At 37.0% G+C, this 21,743-nt stretch overlaps 1 protein-coding gene across 5 annotated transcripts in view; it reads right to left on the bottom strand.

The window, feature by feature from the left end:
• Window positions 1–21,743, bottom strand: part of TLK1 (tousled like kinase 1) — a 165,366-nt gene that overhangs the window by 28,834 nt on the left and 114,789 nt on the right. For all 5 annotated transcript variants that reach the window (XM_059704130.1, XM_059704134.1, XM_059704132.1 and 2 more), the window contains one exon: window positions 13,659–13,725. In XM_059704130.1, coding sequence (XP_059560113.1) covers window positions 13,659–13,725 — 67 coding nt within the window. The remainder of the gene's footprint in view (window positions 1–13,658; window positions 13,726–21,743) is intronic.

Here is a 21,743-nt window from a genome sequence, read left to right as displayed (position 1 = left end):
CTCAAGCCACAGCTAAGTTGTCTTAACACATAGCGGACCAGTAGTTTTATTGCTAGCTTTACCCAGTGGCCAGATAAGTTTCTATTGAACGAGTACAAAAAACGTTTTACATGCCTTAAAATTAAATACCCATTGCATTTTGAAATTATTTATTACTAGTACACGTTCTTACAAGCTAGTATCTTTTTAAAGTATGATACTTTGTAAAACACTGTATAATATGAAAACATGAGAATTCTCGTGATCTATCCACAATGTGTTGATTTAGTCATAAAATAGTAAAAGAAACTGGCAGATAGGAATTTCCATGAGTATGAAAAAAATTCAAATTCATTTACACCACAGAACAAAAAAAAGTGGTAAATTTTTTTCTTCATATTACTAATGTTTGCTGCCTTAAAACTTAATTTGATTCTTACACATGTAGGAAGCTACAAAATAGTTGGTAGTCTGGTGGATTTTTAACTGATAAAATAATGAAATGCCTATTAGAACACCAGCTGAAATACTGGTTTTAACTTTATTTGAAGTTGTGGTACAGGGATACTATTTATTTCAAGTGTGAATTTACAGAAATTAATTATATATTTATGACTCAATACAATTTGAGATTCAGCTAACATGTTGATGCACATAATTACATATGTTTTATAATTTTTGGTATCTATACAATGGCAGTAACCAATGCCACAAAATAAATATTTTAAAAAGTAAATGTAGGCCTGCCAGTGTGGCTTGGTGGTTGAGCCAAGACCCATGAACCAGGAGGTCACGGTTTGATTCCTGGTCAGGGCACATGCCAGGGTTTCAGGCTTGATCCCCAGTAGGGGGCGTGAAGGAGGCAGCCAATGGATGATTCTTCCTCATCACTGATGTTTCTCTCTCTCTCTCTCTCCCCCAATCCCTTCCTCTCTCTGAAATCAATAAAAACATAATTTAAAAAAAGGTAAATGTCTGTCTGTATCAGTTAAGCAAGCTCTTTTCTTCTCTATAGAACTTGACAAATACTGTCCCATAAAATCTTATAATACAAAAGCATAGGCAAGCTTCATTTCCATTTGAACTGTAAAGTTTACAAGGAAAATAAAAGGTCATAAACACTAGTGGGGGGGGGGGGCGGGGGAGGAAGCTGGATCCTTCCTAGGTATTTAAGAGGAAATGTCAAGGGAAGGAACTATAACCAAAAGTCTTATAAACAGATAGACATAAATCCTCCAAAGTCAGTAAAATATATTTACAAACTTCATATTGTAATTTAATATTTATTCCACTATATCTTGGACCTTAAAACAAAGAGGAAAAAACAAAGTGGCACATCCTGCAACTCGAAGTAATTTCTCTCAAATCCCACAGAGAAAAAGTATACATACTATACTATTATGGACTGAAGGTTTGTGTTCCCCCAAAATTCATGTAAGTCTTAACACCCAATGTAATGGCATTTGGAGATGGGCATTTGGGAGGTAATTAGAGTTAGATTAGGTAATGAGGGTGGGATCCTCATGATGGAATTAGTGGCTTTTTTTTTTTTAAAGTTAATCCTCACCCAAGGATATTTTTCCCATTGATTTTTAGAGAGAGTGGGAGAAGAGAAACATTGATGTCAGAGAGACACATAGATTGGTTGCTTCCAGAATGCGCCCGCAAGCGAGGTTAATGCCCTTGACTGGAATCAAACGTGGGGCCAATCCAGCTGTGGTATTAGTGGATTTGTAAGAAAGAAGAGAAAGATAATCACTAACCCCCATCCTCACCCCTTCTTTGGGGGAGCACAGGGAAAAGGCCATGTGAGGACTTGAGAAAGCAACTTTCTACAAACCAGGAAGTCTCACCAGAAACTGAATCCTGCCAGACCTTGATCTTGAACTTCCAGCCTCCAGAACTGTGAGAAAATAAGTTTCTGTTGTTTAAGCCACCCAGTCTATGGTATTTTGTTATGGCAGCCCCAGCAGATTCACACACATACTTTTAGGCACAAATACTAGGGCAATACTGCCTAGTGCCCTCTCCTTCATAGAAAGGGGCAAGGCCCAAATCTGATCTGGCCTTATGGTATAATAGTCTAGAATACAGTAGTCTCAGCAACTCATTTATCTTTACTGCAGATAATTTCCAAAGATCTATCCCATAGGCTACACTCTCCTTGGTTGAGATTGACATTAACCTATGAGCTATCCTCAGAATTAACAGTTTTCAGAGAGTTAAGGAGAAGCAAGGATGACCCGGGCTCACAACTGATCTAAATTCATTATAGAATAAAATCCTTAAACACTGTTAAAACTAGGCCAGACTACTAAAATAAAAGTTAAGGTAATCTAATCAGTGAGATCATGCCTAGTAAGAATACCAAGTCATCCACTAGCTGAGCAGTAAAAGCAGAGAAGGTCTAGAAGAAACAAACAGCATCTCTGGAAAGGAGGAACTGGTCTCTGTAGGCAATTACAGTGTTGAGGGACATGAGTAAGAACGGATTGTATTAAAGAGAGGTAGGTTTAGTGATCACGTACAGTAAAAGGACATGGCTCTCTTCTGTTTCAACAAAAAAAGAATAGACAACTTAACAGTATACATTATAGCTATTTTAACAGAATTTTAAAATAAGCTCTAATATTCTAAATTATATTTAAAAAACCAAGTCATACAAGTTTACAACAGATCTCGATATTGCCTCATTGTTTGAGTAGCCTGCAAAATATACCACTTTCCAAAATTTTTAACTTGAACATTTATATGGAAGGTAAATTTTACAGCAACTTAAACTAGAAAGGCTTGTCCTTCGCCAGATGTTTAGCATAGGAATGCTTTCTATTTATAATCAGAGTCTCTTCTGGCAACTTAATATCCCCTTAGCTCACATTTTAAGCCAAAAATAAATTACAGCCATGTAGAATTATCTGTAAATACCAGGTTAAAACTGCTAGATGGAATTGGAGTATTTGAGCATTTCCCATAATGGCAATTTTTCAAAGAAAGGTGGGGTATATAGACATTAAGCTATAAATGCTTAAAGGTATAAAATGCATTTTCACATGTCAAACTGATACATTCCTGAAAAAATTGCACTAGTTTCAACTTCTTTAGCAAATCTTGAATATATATTCCATGTCATTCCCTCCGCCCCCAAAAAACCCAAACAAAAAACAAAACTCAATTTGAAAGAGCTGCCTTTCTCTAAAGCCGAGATAAGATGGGAAGTTGTTTTGTTGTAATGTTCTCAGCTTGCCTATAATCAATGAGTGTTGCTAAAACAAAAGAAATTATGTGCGGTATATTACAAAAATGGTGGAAGCAAAGAAAAGCACATCACTTCGAATAGTCTATTCAACACATAACATTACTTGGTCTAGGAAAACTAGTTCAGAATGAGGTTTCAAAAAGTTTAACACCCAAATCATTTAGTAATGGACACTAGTAATCCCTCAAAAGTTAGCATCTCTAGGTCCTCAAATTAAGTTTCATTACATAACCTACTTATGTCATTCTAAAAGTTTTATCACCAGGAAAGTGAAAGGTAAAACTAACAAAAGGCACTACTTAAAAGCTAATGGAAGTGGCTGTGCAGAAAAGAATTAAGGACCATCTAGACAGCAGGTTTAAATTTGTAGAAATCATATTTGAAACTACTTGCCTGTAGTCCTATTTCTGTTGAGTATGATTGTGTAGACTGAGGAGAAGGGACAAAAGTATGAAATCCTTGGGGCAGCGGGGTTCTTTCCTAAGTATAAAAATGTTCCCTCCACTCCCATCCCTAACTGCTCATTGAACTGGTTATTACAGGAGCTACTATATCTCCCTCAGGTGTGTTTAAATGGCTCAGACAATTATTTTAGAACCTTAATGTTTTCTTCCCTCTGCACTTCATTTCCTTCTTGGGGGGAGAGGGGGCAAGTAATGGTGGGAGTGGTGTTTTATTCTCTCTTTAAATGCATAAATACTTACATTAAAACCCCTAATTGGGAATAATTGTTAAAATGGGCATTGATTTTGTCAATTCCCCCATTCTATTTAAAACCAAACAAAATGCTACCTTAGCAACAGCATCTATATATATAAAAAGCTAATATGCAAAGTGTCCCTTCGGGAGTTCGACCAGGAGACCGGTATTCGATTGCTCACTATGACGTGTGCTGACCACCAGGGGGTGGTGTGGAATGAATGGCCAGCCAGGGCTAGGGACCCCACCTGTGAATGAATTTTGTGCACTGGGCCTCCAGTATAAATATAACAATTCAACTGGCTGGCAAAATTAAAATGTTTAGAATCTTTTGTACACTTTTGAAACAGAAATTACAGTGACTGTATGGGGTGTGTGTGTGTGTGTGTGTGTGAGAAATTCCTGATGTAAACACTAACAGGGTGCTAACACAAGCCCTAGCACATACAGGTACAGTGCCTTCGCAGAGTATACTGTAGCCCATCCCACAGCTTTCTGCTTCCCTTTAACCTTTTTTTTCCTGGATTTTTGTGGATTCTATGGAGTGTTTTGTTTTTTAAAGTCTGAAAAGATTTAATGTTTTACACAATAATGGAAAAAGCCCAGTCTTCCAGACTCTACACATATGCACATAAATGACATGGAGTTATAGTTCTGATTGAGAAGTGGCTAATATGACTTTTAAGATTCTTTCCAAATCTCCATTGCCTATACAACTAGATAAATTAATACTGAACACCATGGTTTTATTTTGGTAACAGAACATCTACTACCAAATTAAGAAACACTGAGCCAGGAATATGTCTGCAGGTCTATAATGACAGTTGGAGGGAGAATATAAATACTGGGAATTTTCCTATCTACAGCCAGTTCCATGTTCTCTCAGCACAGCCGTCTCTTACAGGATACTAGTTTTTAAGTGGGAAGTAGTAGGAAGAACAAGGTTTAGAACTGCAACGCTCGTTTTGGCACTCTCTTGCCCACGTGTGCCATGAAGTCAGGGCCCCATACACTCTCCATGGGCTTCACCCTAGTGACGTGCATTTTTCATACTTACACTGAAAACTACTGCCTACACAGGAGCATCTTGTGTTATATTCTAGAGAAACAGGAAACATAATGTACGATGTGGTTGTGGCTTTAACTGACAGAAGAATTCCCAAAAGATTTCTTCTAGTCATGGTCACGAATATAAAGGTGTACAGATTAACCCCTCTAGCATATTACTGTTCATTCCTTTCGTATACTTATTTAAACCTAAAGTGAGCAGAATTGTCACATGTGCAAACTTTGCTTTGTGGTCATACTAAGGTATGACAACAGAGAGTAAGTCAGATGACAATGGTATTCTAGAAAGAAGACCAAAGGAGATATCAAACTTGAAGAATACTTGGGGGTCATTTCACCTAAAATCAATGCCCTGTATTCTCCACTGCTCAAAAGGCTTGTAGACAAATCCATTGTCTTCCATTTCAACTAGCTGCATGGTCCACTGTGAAGGAGGGAGAAAAGTGCTGTGTGCTTGTTCTTGACCTGTAAAGATTTCATCATGGAAGATTAATACTGCTGCTGCTGCCTGTTACTGGTTGTTGCTCTTTGCAGGTGCCAATATCGGTCAGAGAACAGGATTTCAGTGGCAGAGTTGTTGCTATACTGTTATCTCTTCAGAACGAAGGCACAAGGAGAGATGAATGCCACATCGCAAGGAGCAAAGGAGAGAGAGAGAGAAAGAAATGGTGTCAGGTGGCATGTTGGATGCGATTTTTGTTTTAGTAGAGATTGAGATGACTGCAAATTGTTTATCTGATTCCTTCGGTCTGCAAAGACACATCTGTGTTGGTGCTGATGATTCTTGACTAATCCTGCTTCAATTACAAATTCGTTATGTTTTTCCAAAAAAACTTCTGGCATTTATATTCAGGGCTTACAAATCTCTCTCATATTCTCTCTCTCTCTCTCTCTCTCTCTCTCTCTCTCTCTCTCTCACACACACACACACACACCCTAGAACACATACATTAAAGCCAATCCCTATGACACTATTCAATATTGTATTCTGAGATGTCAAATCTCCTACATGCATTCTCTCCAACTAATCAATGTTTAGAATCTAGATAATGACAAAACTAAAAAATAAAGAGCAACACATATCCACATGCTGTTGACATCACAAATTTGAATAAATAGCAGTGGCAAGACAGTTACTGGCCCTAATAACTTCCAAAGTTCTTATTTTCTTATCATTTCGGGGTATTATAATTGGTAACTTGCAGAGCATCTATTATAAGGAAGATGGATGTATATTTTTTAATTTTTTAAAAATATAATTTTTATTGATTTCAGAGAGGAAAGGAGAAGGAGAGAGATAGAAACATCAATGATGAGAATCATCGACTGGCTGCCTCCTGCAGGCCCCCCACCGGGGATCGAGTCGGCAACCCGGGCATGTACCCTTGACCAGAATCGAACCCAGGACCCCCTGGTCCACAGGCCAACGCTCTACCCACTGAGCCAAACCAGCCAGGGCAAGATGGATTTTTAGCGATAAAAAATAACAATCCTAGGAAAGTACGCCCACGTAGTTTCTTGAATTCCAGAATAATGTTCTGAAATAGACAAATAACCTAGCAGAACTCCTCAAATTACAAAGACAAATTGCTTTCCTATAACCAGAATTTATCAAAGACTGAAATTAAGACAGAATCAACCATAAAAGCTAACTGGTACAGTGGGGCATTGACTTACGAGTGTCCTGACTAACCAGTTTTTTGAGATACCAGATGTCTCTCGGCCGATTTTTTGCATTGAGTTGATAGAGTAATTTGAGTTAATGAGCTCCTTAACGAGCTGGGTCTTGGGACAAATTAAACTCGTAAGTCAAGGCCCCACTGTATATCGTTTGTTCGTTTCCTTAAATCCACAGGTTCCAAATGTAGCGTAAAAAGGATAGTTAAGCAGCTTTGCCTCAAAAGAACAACTTTTGAAATATAGGAAATTACTCTCATTATAACTATAAGCTTATAATTGGGAAAATGTGTAAATAACTACTAGTAGCACAAAATCTGTTTTTAAAAAAATTTTAAGGAATGTCTTGGCTGGTGTACTCAGTGGTTAGAGCTTAGAATGAGCCTGAGGGTCCCTCAATTCCTGGTTAAAGCTAAGAGTCAAAGGCACATGCCTGGGTTGCAGGTTCGTTCTCGCCATAGTCAGGGCGTGCTCAGGGCATGTGGGAGGCAACCAATCAATGTCTTTTTCACACCGATGTTTCTCTCTCCCCCTCCCTCCCTCTCTCTCTAAAAATCAGTGGAAAAAATATCCTCGGATGAGGACTAACAAAAAACAAACTTTGGGGAATAATTTGTGTGGTCTCCATATGTTTTATTAGATCATTTTCCCCCCTGTTATATCCTTAAACTATATAAAAGGTAAAATTATGTTAGAATATGTACACTTTAAAAAAAAATTGTGTTTCCTGTTGACCTTTAAAAAATAAATTTAGAGTGAAAAGTATATATTAGCTAATAATAAAGCATTCTAGCTGATACAACAATCTCTATTAGAATACCCAAGGAAAGTAGTATGTGAGAGGAAGAGAGTATATGTGTTTGTGAAAAACTTAACTAGTCTCCTTTATCTGCGATGAAAATGAAATAGCATGTTTCTGGAAGGAAAAAAAAAGCAAACATTCCCACTACTCTAAGAGAGACAGGAAGAATGCTACAAGTGAATTAATTCTTCTGAATACAAAGAATCCACTTGCTGTCCTCTACCACAAAAAGAATGTAGGAATAAAGCCTCTGTGTATTGCCACTGAAGAAAGGGTCAAGAGAAAAGGTAAGCTCTACTGGCTTACTAGTGATATTAATTTAGATAAAACATATACATGTCTTGGCATTCAAAAAGTTAATATTAATGGTCACTCTAGAATGGTTAAACTTCAAAGTCCATAGAATGTAATATGTGATTTTCCTGAAATGAGAACTTGATTCATGCCTGTATCAGGCACAGTGTGAAAATAAGTCACTCAGTGAGAGAGCAATGATTTCATAAACTGATAATAACTAACAATAAATATTAAAGAATTCCTGATATATTAAAACAAAGGCGATGCTGTATAGTGATTTTCCTAATCTCAGGAGACAAAACTAATAAGCCAAGAGTAAGATTAAGTTTACTATTTGGTGGTAACCAGAAATACCTGCTTATTTAGCCATAGACTTACTTTTAGAGGTTTCTGCTTCACACTCATTCATTATTCTATCACATTAACAGCTTTGAACTTATATTTCGAAACCTCTAGAACAGTATAGGATGTGAACTAAACTTTATGATTTATTCAATGATAAACACACATTTTCTTATTTGCTTATTCAATTATTATATTTATGAAATACAATGCACATAAATTATTCATTTCAATACAAAGTCCTTCTAATCTCATATGTCCAAATGGCATGAGCTTCCTCAAAGGAGGATGTTTTCTCCTTCTGTGCCAACAAATTTGATAATTTTGCTTTAACTCTAAGTGTTTATTAAAGGGAGAGTGAAAGCAAGATTCAGCCTGGCTAATGCAAGAGTATGCCAGGCTCCAAATCTAAACTCTAAGCTGATATACCACAAGTGAATTCCCATAGGGTTACATGGACATCAAATATGCACAGATCAGATCCAGCCTATGGTAGAAGCTATACAGTTACAAGCTGAGGTACAGTTGATGTCAGCTTAATAAACCCAGAAGCACAGGGAGCTGATAAGATAGTGATAACATATTTTTTCTTGTCCTACTTGTTCTCTCTGTTAAAAGTGTACAATCAGCCTTCTTTTTAGAAAACAGAATGACCTATTTTAATGATTTATTTTTTAAATGTGGTTTAGAATGCCAGATAACTTATTTTTAAACCATGTAACTTTAATGCTTATTATTTTTTAATTATACAACTCAAAAATTAATACCTAGTGGTAAGCAGGGTATTTTTATTTTCATTCTAAGGTGACACTACCTATTCAATTTTGTTCTTTGTATCTATGTACTACTAGCAACTTTCTTTAAAATGGATTCAATTTTTCTCACCCAAAATAGTCTCTCAGAAGAAAATATGAGAATTCAAGACATGAGAGTATGTTCCGGCATTATTAGTTCATTCAGTCTCCCAAAATATCCCATGATGGATGTCAAAGAAAAGTAGTGTTGTAAATTGGTTAAGAAGAAGATAAAGTTAGAAATTTAAAACTGCCCAGTAAATTTGAAAATATAAAAAATAAAACAGGAAAAAGATTAGAGAGGGGAGAGTTATTAAAAAGAATGAGTAAGTTAGAAAAATGGAGAAGTCAAACAATGGGAAAGAGAATAACATAAAAGTTAGATGAAAAGATGTAATAGTCTATAATAGTTTAAACTGTTTATGTAATATCTGGACATTTACATATACCTCACTTTAGAAAACAGAAGTATTTAAAAGAAACTGAGTATTTTAAAAGTACCAGGAAAGTTTTAAATATCAACCAACCAAAACCAAAACCAAACCCTCCTCTGAAGCCTTTTAAAAGTGAAGTATTTTTCCTAATACAAATAAGTGACTCCCAATTTAACTGTTTTATAATTTCAGATTTTATAGAACAGGTTTTCATAAAATAAGGTGTAAAATCTCATCTTTAGAAAGAGTAATTTGAAGTTTACTATATGTGAAAAGAAAAACCCTCCAGTTAAAGCTGTACTTATATACTTACCTGAGGCCCGGTGCATGGATTCATGCACTGGTGGAGTCATTTGGCCTGGCCTATGAGGATTGGGCCTAAACTGGCTCTCCGATATCCCCTGAGGGGTCCCAGATTTCGAGAGGGCGGTTCTCGGGTGACGCACCCCAGAATTGGGCTTCCTCCTCTCTTCTCCCAATATTATGTGACTTTCTCTTATCTGTCTCGCTTCTTTCATCTAACTTTACCCTGTTTGGTGGTAACTGATGACTTGGAGGCATTTAGCTGCAAAATGCAATTATTTAGCAAACAGGATTTACTTAGCCTGGAATCTAGTTGGCCTTAGGGCAGGACCCTGCTCAATGTCAGGCTCTGGCCCAGGCCCTTAAGCCCAGGCAGAGTCTTATGGCGGGAACCTCCTTCCCACCTGAGCTGCTCCTTCGCCTCTTTCCCTCCCAGGAGGTTGCCTGCCGGCACTACTGTCTGCCTGGAAGGAGGAAAGCCTCGGCAGGTTTCCCAGCTGAGAGCGGTAGTGGGAAAATTTGCTGCCTCCACTGGAAATCGATATTAAGTGGATGGGCTGGCACGGGGGCCACAGACAGTGGGTCCTGCACGTCTCATCATTTAGCTAATCGAGTTGAAAAGTTTCTGTAAGGGGCAGACCCATGACCTCAGCAATGGGCTAGAGGCCCAATGGGGAGCCAGACCCAAAGTGGGGAGCCAATGGGCTAGAGGCCTGATGCACAGATTCATGCACTGGTGGGGTCCCTCAGGGGATTGGGCCGAAACCGGCTCTCTGACATCCCCTGAGGGGTCCTGGATTCGAGAGGGCGGTTCTCAAGTGATGCACCCCAGAATCGAGCTCCCTCCTCTCTGGTTCCAGGTGAGTCACCTGAGAACTGCAGCTGCCAAGTCACCACAGCTCGGCAGCTACTGCATTGAACGTCTACCCCCTAGTGGTCAGTGTACGTCTTAGCTACTGGTCAGATGGTCGCTTAGGCTTTTATATATAGACTAGAAGCCCGGTGCACAAAATTTGTGCACTTGGGGGGGGGGAGGGGGGATCCCTCAGCCCAGCCTGTGCCCTCTCACAGTCTGGGACCCATTGGGGGATGACCATCTGCTGGCTTAGGCCCGCTCCCCAGTGGATTGGACCTAAGATGCCAATCAGACATCCCTTTGGCAGCCCGGCAGCCCTCAGGGGATGTCCACTTGCCAGCGGGGAGCAGGCCTAAACTGCAGTCAGACATCCTTAGCGCTGCAGAGGAGGCAGGAGAGGCTCCCACCACCACCACTGTACTGGCAGCCATCAGCCTGGCTTGTGGCTGAGCAGAGCTCCTCCCATGTGAGAGCGCCCTGACCACCAGAGGGCAGCTCCTGCATTGAGTGTCTGCCCCCTGGTGGTCAGTGTGTGTCATAGTGACCAGTCATTCCCAGTCCTTCTGCTGTTAGGGTCAGTTTGCATATTACCCTTTTACTATATAGGATAGAGGCCTGGTGCACGGGTGGGGGCCGGCTGGTTTGCCCTGAAGGGTGTCCCAGATCAGGGCGGGGGTCCCGCTTGGGTGCCTGGCCAGTCTGGGTGAGGGGCTGAGGGCTGTTTTCAGGCTGGCGGGTGACTGAAGCTCCCAACCTCTCCTTTTTTTCTTTTATTCTGGGATTTATTTACCTTTTATGGCTGTCACTGGAGCGGAGAGCTGGCTTTAGCTCTGAGGCTCGGCTCCAGCTCTGAGACCTCGGCTGCTGAAAGCAGGCATCTGGGTTTGTTTGGCTTCTATAATTGAAACACTGTTGCAGCTACAGCTCTGAGGCCCAGCTGGCTGAAAGCAGGTTTCTGGGGTTTGTTTAGCTTCTATAATTGCAACATTGTTTCTTAGAGTGCAGCTCAGAGGCCAGCAGCAGCAGGCAGGGAACCTTAGCTTCCTCCATCACTGGAGCAAGCAAGCCTCCTGTTCGCTTCAGCTGCCTGGCTGCTGGCCGCCATCTTGGTTGGCAGTTAATTTGCATATTGCCCTGATTAGCTAATGGGAAGCGTGTCGGAGGTACGGTTAATTATCATGTTTGTGTATTATTAGATAGGATTGTCCCATTATTATGAAAGGCTGATCAGAAAACAATTGATAAATCTTTATATGGGACATCAAACCCAGGTCTCTCTGAATTCATTATCAAAAAGGCGTAGGTGAGCACTCAAATACTTATATTCATGCTATATTACAAAATCCTCTCTTCCTTCTATAGTCCCATTACAACTCCATCTGTTACAGAGAATAGACTGAAGTTGTCTACTGTATATCCAAAAGCAGGAGAAATAGTCAATAATTACAATAGAAAAGAATAACTAAAAAACAAAACACCCAGAATAAATTTACTGTTCAAGCAGTTTAGGTGGAGCCTTTCCTGAGCAGGAGCATGGACAGATATATGGCATAGTAAAAGAACACTAATGCAAATTATCTAGATATACATCTATCTATCTATCTATCTATCTATCTATCTATCTATCTATCATCTATCTATCTATCTATCTATACATTTATCTATCTGTCCTCATAGCCACTGCTCACTGCCCACTGACCTGGAGCCTGGAAGTAGGTCATGCTTTGCTTCCACCTCTACAAAACGTATCAGAACATGACACATACCCTATTTATAACCTTTTTCTGTTCCCTGTAATTAAATGGCATGGGTCTGAAGTATGTTGATGGCATTGCAAAAACAAAATAGCATAGCATGAATAGTAGCTGCTACCAGAATGGGTTTCTCTGTCCTATCTCACCCTACCCTAGGGAGATGACAACCAAAATACTATCTTCAATTATCTCACTAACTCAATTTCAACTATTATTCAGCCTACTAAAAAACTTTCAGTAATCTGCCCTGGCAGGATGGTTCAGTCGATTAGAGCATTGTCCCGAACATCAAAAGGTTGGGGGTTCAATCACCTGTTGGGGCACATTAGGGAGGCAACCGATAGATGTTTCTCTGCCTCTAAAATCAATTAATAAAACACATATGCTTGGGTGAGGATAAAAAAAAAGTTTCAGTAATTTGACAAGCCAAAAACATAATTTAAAAAGCTGGGCTTTTAAAGAAAAAATTTTTAGCCCTAACCCGTTTGGCTGAGTGGATAGAGCGTCGGCTTGCGGACTCAGGGTTCCCCCGTTCGATTCCGGTCAAGGGCATGTACCTTGGTTGCGGGGCACATACCCAGTGGGGAGTGTGTGGGAGGCAGCTGATCGATGTTTCTAACTCTCTATCCCTCTCCCTTCCTCTCTGTAAAGAATCAATAAAATATATTTTTTTTAAAAAAAGAAAAAATTTTTTACATCTGTCAGTAAAATTGAGGGGGGAAATCTACTGTATTATGTTTTCTTGAAATGGTTTGAACTAAAAATATAAACTGTAAAAACAATGAAGTGATTAGCTTGTCAGCTTATAAACAAGTATAAAGCTATACATTATAAAATTTTACTATGATAACACATAGCACATTTTCCTAAATTATATCACTTTATATTATTACTGATGACTAGGCTTTTCTAAATTTGCCAATGTAACTATTTAATTGAAACATTTAATCCAGCATTCCATAGTTTAAAAGTTAAGCCAAGGAAATAATGTTATTAATTTATAGTATTTCAACTTATTATAAAATGGAGAGAAATAATATGGAATTTTACACTGCATCTTAAAAGTGAAGCTTTTTTTAAACAACAAAAAAATAGTATTTAAGCAAAATAATGTTAAGACTAGAGGTCTGGCCAGGAATCACTACTTCACTACAGGAACAGCATCTCAATGTTTGTAAGTTGACACAAGGTAATGGAATAGAATATTATTTTAATATAGTCAACATAAAAAAGCAAATGTAATGCCATTCCTTTTTGGGTTTTTTTTGGTTTAAAAGTTTTTAATTTGGAGACTTTCTCTTCTTTCTTAAGATTTGATTTCTTTAATAAGAAACTTATATAACACAACTCTCCACAACCTCCGATAACAAACAAAACCCAACAGATGTTTCACATACCTTTTTGAGATGTCCTAGTCTAAGTTTGAAAATTTCTTCCTGTTCATGATATTCTGCCAAAGTCAACCTGTCAAAAATAAAATTGATTCTAGATATTAAGAATAATACTTATTATTTCTTATTAACAACCAGCTCTGTAAAGTAAAATTAATCCAATGGAAGTAACAAAATGTTGACAACTTCCAACCCAAATATCTAAGGCAAATGTCCTTTAAAATATTCTTCAGAATATATATACTTATAGATGGAACAATGAATTAATATATATGTGGAAACTAAGAACAAAGTAAACTAACAAAATATAAACAGACTCACAGTTGTCAGAAGGGCAGGGTTTGGGGGGAGGGGCTCAGTGAAAATGGTGAAGGGATTAGGGAAAAACAACTCATAGACACAGACAACACTATGGAGAATACCAGAGGGAAAGTGGGGTGGCAAGAGGAAGAAGAGGGTAAAGGGGGATAAATGGTGATGGAAGGAGACCTGATTTGGGGTGGTGACCACATAATACAATACACAGATGATGTATTATAGAATTGCACCCCTGAAATCTATATAATTTCATTAACCAATGTCATCCCCCAAAATGCAATAAAATTAAAGAAAAACAGTGTTGAAGGTATAGACTAGTTTCTTTCTGTTTTTATTAATATGCGAAATGAGAGATAAATTAAGGGAACAAATGTTCAAAAATTAGGAATCAGGGCTTAACGGCATAAGAAATTCTCATCCTATCCAAAGTGTGAAATACATTAAAATTGAGGTTCACTATCAGAAAAGCTTCTCTTAAAAAAAAAAAAAAAAGGAAAAAAGATTGTATAGCTGGACAACCTTTTGCTAATATCCCAGAGAGGCCAGAATATTCAGTCACATAGTCTTTAATAAGATGAAGAGTGGTATGTGTGACTCATAGATCCCCTTAGCCTTCTCAGCAGAAGCCAAAAATAGTGATGGAATTATTTAGAAAAGAACTGTGGAAGATCCTCTTGTCTAAATGAAATAATTATTACCTCATACATGGGAGATCTGTAAGATTCTTAAGAACCTTATACAGCAGAAACAGTAACAGTTTGGACTTAAAAGGACAGAGAGTATATCATATAAGTCTGTCACATCCCCAAAAGTCTATAAAGAAGAAGCAGGTTGATAAAGCTACTCAGCTACAAGTCTATAATAATAAAAGGGTAATATGCCAATTAGACCGGCTGTCATTCTGGATGTCATTCCGGACGAACTTGGGACCAGAGTGAAGCCCAAGTCTCGGGTGCCAAAGGGAAGCCGGTGCTGGCAGCCAGGGAAAGGAAGGCCTACTCTTGCATGAATTTCGTGCATCAGGCCTCTAGTATATGATAATCTCCATGTAAGACTCAGAATTGTTGTCAAAACTTTGGGTCCAGAAGGCAGAGCCACAAGCCACAAATAATTATTAGCAGACCTTGAAACCAAATCAAGTTTGAGTTTGTCTGATGGATTTGAACCTGCTTGGGATCAATGACTCCTTTATTTTTTTGTTTGAGCTGGAAACTGTTATCCTATATCTGTCCTCACCACTGTATTTTGGAACAAGCCTGTTTCTTTAGGTTCACAAATTAAGAGGAATTGTGTCTCTGGGTGAATTATACACAGACTTACCCATACCAGATTTAGGCAATGAGATTTAGACTGTTTGAGCTGAAGAGATGTAGATGAGATTTTGGATGTTGAGTTGATGCTGTATTGTGGGTGAGGCTTTTGGGTGTGTTGGTATAGGATGAATAGATGAACATATTTTTCATGAGGGAAAGATGTGACTCTTGGGTCAGAGGGAAGACTATGGTAGACAGAAAAATGGCTTCCCAAAGATGCTAAATGCCAAACCTGGGACTTGTGAATGTTACCTTACATACAAAGGATTAAATGTAATTAATGGTTGCTAATTAGCTGACCCTAAAATGAGGTGATTATCCTGGATAATAGAGCTATGAGTAAACAAAGCAAAGAAAAAACTTTTAGCTGAAGGAAACTGGAAAAAAGCACAGAAGAGGTAACATCTGAACTTGGTTAAAAAGGAGTAGAAAGAAGCCAGGAAGATGAAACAGCAGGTAGAAGGCCACATTCTCAAAAGCATAGCATGTAGAGATGCAACCAAAAAGAAAAATGCATACATACTGCAGATTAAGAAAGTTACCTAACTACTGATTTTTGGCTAAGAGTTTTAATCACAGGTCAATGCTGAATATTATCTAATGTTTCTTATTTTGGCATCTGTTAAGATGATCATATAATCTTTCTCTTAATGTGGAAAATTACATTGAGATTTCTAATGTTAAACCAACCTTGCATACCTAAAATAAGTCCACTTGGTCTTGATAGATTACCATTATATATTATATTTTAGGTTGCTAATTATTTAAGATTTTTGCATTTACTTTTTTTAAATGACAGAAGTGCTTTTTTTTTTTTTTTTAAGTGTTTTCTTTTAAATTAATTTTAGAGAGAGAGGAAGGAAGAGGGAGAGAAACATGGATCAGCTGCCTCCTGAAAGCCTCATATTGGGGAATGAACCCACAACCGGCATGTACAATGACCGAGAATCAAACCAGTAACCTTTTGGTGCACAGGACAATACTCAACCAACTGAGCCACACCAGACAGGGCTTGCATTTACTTCTATAAGTGAAATCAGCCTATAACATTCCTTCCTTGTACAGTCTTGGTTGATCTTGACACCAAGATTCTGTTGGACTAATAAAATAAAAAATTGAAAATATTTCTGCCTTAGCTGTTCTTCAAAAATGTTTTTAAAACACTGACACTATTTCTTCCTTAAATGAGTAGTAGACTACATAGATGAAGTCATCTGTACTCAGAGTTTTCTTTGATCAATGATTTTAATTACAGATTCAATTTCTTTAATAGTTACAGAACTATTTAAATTTTATTTCTCCTAATGTCAATTTTGTTAAGTTGTATTTTTCTAGAAATTTATCCATTTCAAATTAAAGCCATTTATATGTTTTTCTTTAAATATCTTTAGACTCTGTAGAATATTCTTTTTTTCATTCATGATAATGGTTATCTTCACTCTTTTTTTTAAAAAAATTTCATTAGTGGATTTTTTTTTTTAAACAAACATTCCTTTTTTGGTATTGATTCTCTGTATCATATGACTGCTTACTGTTTTTATGTTTCTCCTCTTCCTTCTTGGTCTAATTCTGCTACTCACTTCCTACCTGAAATAGATGCTCAGTATATAAAATTTTAGTTTTTCTTTTTTTCCTATGTGTGTATACAAGGCTATAAATATAAATATCCCTGTAGATACTGTTTCAGATTTACCTCACAAATTTTGCTATGTAGCACTTTCACTACCATTCAACTAAAAACATTTCCTCATTTCCATTTAGACTTTCCCACAATCTTTTTTGTTACTGATTTTTAGCTGAATTCTACTATTGTCACAGTACATACTCTATTTCATTCTAATCCTTTAAGTTTCACCCATGAGTCTACCAAATATATAAGGACAAAACAATTCATCTTATTCAAACTCTTTCAATATTTGAAATTTGTTGAGACTTTCTTTGTGATCTAGCATGGGCGATTTTTATAAAAGTCCACATTTAAAAAGAACATATATTTTGCAGATGTTAGGGGATGTGTCCATTAGGTTACGTTTATTAATCCCACTGAAATTTTCTAGACCCATACTGTTCGTTGTTTTGTATCATTTTATTTTTATCTACATGTTCTATACTAAGAAATGTGTGTGCTGAAATCTCCCATTATGATTTGCGGATCTGTCAATATCTTCTTCAAGTACTATCAATTTTTAATTTACCTTAAGTCCATGATATTATGTACATACAAATTTAGAATTACTGTATGTTCCTGGTGATTTGAACCTTTTATAGTTATGAAATAACCACTTTATTTCTTATGAATACATAAAATCAAAACAATTGAAAATATACAGTATTTAACATGGAAAATCCTTTTTGACAATCCTCACCAGAGAATTTTTTTTTAAATTGATTTAAACCCTGGCTCATTTAGCTCAGTGGATAGAGCGTCGGCGTGCAGATTGAAGGGTCCTGGATTCGATTCCGGTAGGGGGAGTGCAGGAGGCAGCCAATCAATGATTCTCTCTGGTCATTGATAGTTCTATCTTTCTCTCTCCCTCTCCCTTCCTCTTTGAAATCAATAAAAAAAATATGTATATATATATATATATATATTAAAAAAAAACTGATTTGAGATGGAGAAACATCCATGTAAGATCAAATCCTCAACCTTTTTTTGATATATGGGACAATGCTCCAACCAACTGAGCTTATAATGTACAATTAATGCAAGAAACGCTTACACATTATCTATAGATAATATTAGCTATGTGAACTATGTAATAAAACATAGAAACAACTACCTTAAAAACTTGACTGAATCTTGCTGATAGCTGAAACTTAATTAAGAGCCAGGAATGATGCAAATATTTTACATACATTACCACATACTATCCTTTAACACTACAATGTAGATCAGCGATGGCGAACCTTTTGAGCTTGGCGTTGTCAGCATTTTGAAAAACCCTAACTTAACTCTGGTGCCGTGTCACATATAGAAATTGTTTGATATTTTGCAACCATAGTAAAACAAAGACTTATATTTTTGATATTTATTTTATATATTTAAATGCCATTTAACAAAGAAAAATCAACCAAAAAAATGAGTTCGCGTGTCACCTCTGACACGCGTGTCATAGGTTCCCCATCACTGATGTAGATACTTTCATAAGAGAGGAAAGGACGGCTCTAAAAGGTAAAACAGCTAACAAAAATAACCTGAAAGAGGCAAGGTTAGACTCTCCATCTGTCTGACTATAGGGCTTAAAGTTCTAACAATTACATAGTAGTAACTTCATTTTCTATGTTCATTTCTTCATAGAAAAACCATTAAAGATTCATGACCTCTATTCTAATTATATTAGATGTTCTGCACACAAGGCAAAGCCTACTTCCCATTGAACAATGACTCAAAAGGAGTTTTTAGAAAACAGTTGCAGAGTATGGCTGCAAAAATCAAACTATAATATACATGAATCAAAGTGTTTTGTGGCTTTCCCCTTATTTAAATCTGCTTCTGCATAAGAATGTCATCAAATTGCTGTGTAGTACCACTTAATTTGCTACTCTAAGAACACATAGCAGCATAACTTCAGGGTTAGTTCTAAGTCAACATATGCAATAAAATGGGATGGAAATGAGACAAGTCTATGATTATTAAACTATCGTTACAGCTGTTACCATCTTGGAAGTAAGCAGGAAGCTAAACACCTGTAGCAAACTAGAAAAAAATGGTTTGTTGAGTAAGAGAAAATGAAAATCAAATGCTTATGTATTATAATTTAGTATTTACCTACCACTTTCCATATGACAGGAACTGTGCTAGATATTGAGACTATGTATAAAGATAAAATAGTGACATAAATGCTGCAATATAGGCAGGAATGTACAAAAGGTCATGGGCACCTGACTTGATGGGAAGGGGGAAAACTAGGAAAAAAAAAGGTTAGAGAGAGCTTTCTACTGAAATTGGTATCTGAGCCAAGTGTTCAAGGATGAATAGGAAATGAGGTGAAGAAGGGCAAGGACCAGATGCATAAAGGCACAGAAAGCACAGTCCATTTAAAGAACTAAAAGAGTTTAACATAGGATACACAGGGCAGATGTTGGGGAATAAGGATAGAGAGAGAAATAAGAAGGCCTATAGAGGGTCTTCATGAGAGTGAATCTTATCCTGAAGGCCACTGAAGGAAACATAAAAGTTACATGATGAGACATAAGAAAACAGTAATTGAGGCTAGAGAGGCCAAAAGGTGCCAGATCAAAAGTATTTTATAAGCTATCTTAATATCATTCAAACAACAGAGAGCTATGTTAGGGTTCTAAAGAAGAGAACAGAAGGATCATAATTTTATCTGGAAAAAAAATGACTGAAAATGGATTAAAGGACAAGATCAAAGTTAAAAGGGGGATGCATGTGTTAAAAAAAAAACCCAAAAACCCAAATAAGAGATGGCAATAACTTGAGTTAGAATGATATCAGTGGGGAGGTACATAAGTGGGTAGGTACATTTAAGCTACAGAAGAACAACTTGGTGTCATTTAGGGTGGAGTTAAAGCTAACATACACTTTCTTCTATATAACTGCTCGCCTACCCATGGACTCTTTTTTTAAGCAACAAATTTACAAAAAGGAAATCATTTGCTAAATTAAAAAAAAAAAAGATAGCCAAATGTTTCAATTACGATTTACACAGCCCCCCAAATTAGGAAAGATTTGAAGAAGAAAGTAGATTTTGAGATGGACTTTGAAAGATAAGATTATCAGCACTATTTATTAGTGGGAAATGATAAAAATCTTGATCTAAAATATTAAGGGCGACAACCAAAATTCTGGCATGTGGCATTGATAGGATGGCAGCACCATTTACTAATAGAGAGAACACAGAAAAAGGCAAGGTGTGTGTGCATGTGCAGTTGGGGAGAGACTGAAATAGAAAAGATAATAGTAAATACAGTTTGTGTTTTGGATTGTTTTCAGTAAATACAGTTTTGAACAGGCTGCATTAGAAGTTCCTGTGAAACATTTAAGTACCAATAGCAACCAAGCAAGGATATAAATATCCTTCAAGATTGAAATATAAATATTTGATACTCAAGAGAGAAAAGTGGCCTGGAGATAAAAGTTTGTAGCAACATATACATGGTAACTGAAACCCCGAGAGCAGCTAATACTCAAGGAGACTAGGTATTACTCAAGATGTATGATGGCATAGAACAGATCCTTAAAAACAGATCCTACATTTTTACAAATTGGTAGAGAAAATGATGTCCAGTCCATAACAGAGACCAAGAAGATGTAGCCAAGCAAGTTAAATGAAAATTAGGAGAACAATGTATTTCAAACACTAAGACAATAAAAGTCTTTTAAGAAAAAGTTAAGATGCAACTATATTCAATGCTGCCAAGTTAAAGACTCAAATGTCTATTGCATTTACCATCAAGGAGATAGTTTACAATCTTTAAAAAATTTTCAGTTAAAGGAGAAATCTTGAGGCAGAGGATGTCAAAATATAAAGATGATTGAACATGAAAACTAGAGGGATTTATAACTGAAAGGGAGGTTTTTGTTTTGTTTTCTAAAAGAGAAAAAACAAAAAGTTGAACATGTAAGATAACAAAGGTATCAACAGAACAGGTCCTTGATATAGGAAATGGGATTCAAAGCATAGATAAAACATTATTTTTCAAGAAAGGAGAAAAAGAATACACCCATAAAAAACATCAAACAGGGTGTGTGTGTATGTGTGTGTGTGTGTGTGTGTGTGTGTGTATGTATTTTCTACTCACATGAACTTTTGAAAATTGTTGTAGAACAGAAAGATAACTTTATATATACAGTATTAATCCCCTCTTATCCATGGGGGATATGTTCCAAGACCCCCTAGTGGATGCCCAATCCAAGGATAGTACTGAACCCTGTGCATACCACCTTACTACATTTTTTCTATACATACATACCAATGATAGCTTAATTTATAAATTAGACACAGCAAGAAATTAATAATAAAACAAATATAATATACAGTAATAACAGTTATGTGAATGTGCTCTCTCAAAATGCCTTACTGTACTGTACTCACATTTTCACTTAAAGGAAGCACTTTAGGCTTCTCTTTGGCATATCGCTACTCTTATGGTTTGGGGCCATTATTAAGTAAAATAAGGGTTACTTAAACACAAGCATGACGTACGACGTCGATCCGATAACCAAGACAGCTAGTAACTAACTAATGAGCAGGCAGTGGATACAGTGTGGACACACTGGACAAAGGGATGATGCGTATTCCAGGTGGGACAGAGTGGGATGGTGTGAGATTTCAGTACACTACTCAGAATGACATGCAATTTAAAACTTATAATTTGTTTATTTCTGGAATTTTCCATTTAATATTTTGGAACATGGTTGACCATGGGAAACTAAAATTGAGAAAAGCAAAATCCAGATAAGGGAGGATTACTATATATCAACATTTTAACAATG

The sequence above is a fragment of the Myotis daubentonii genome, chromosome 7 (assembly GCF_963259705.1).
Source record: "Myotis daubentonii chromosome 7, mMyoDau2.1, whole genome shotgun sequence".
NCBI lineage: Eukaryota > Metazoa > Chordata > Mammalia > Chiroptera > Vespertilionidae > Myotis > Myotis daubentonii.
The sequence above is the reverse complement of the archived record's forward strand: the minus strand, read 5'-3'. Positions and strand labels throughout refer to the sequence as shown.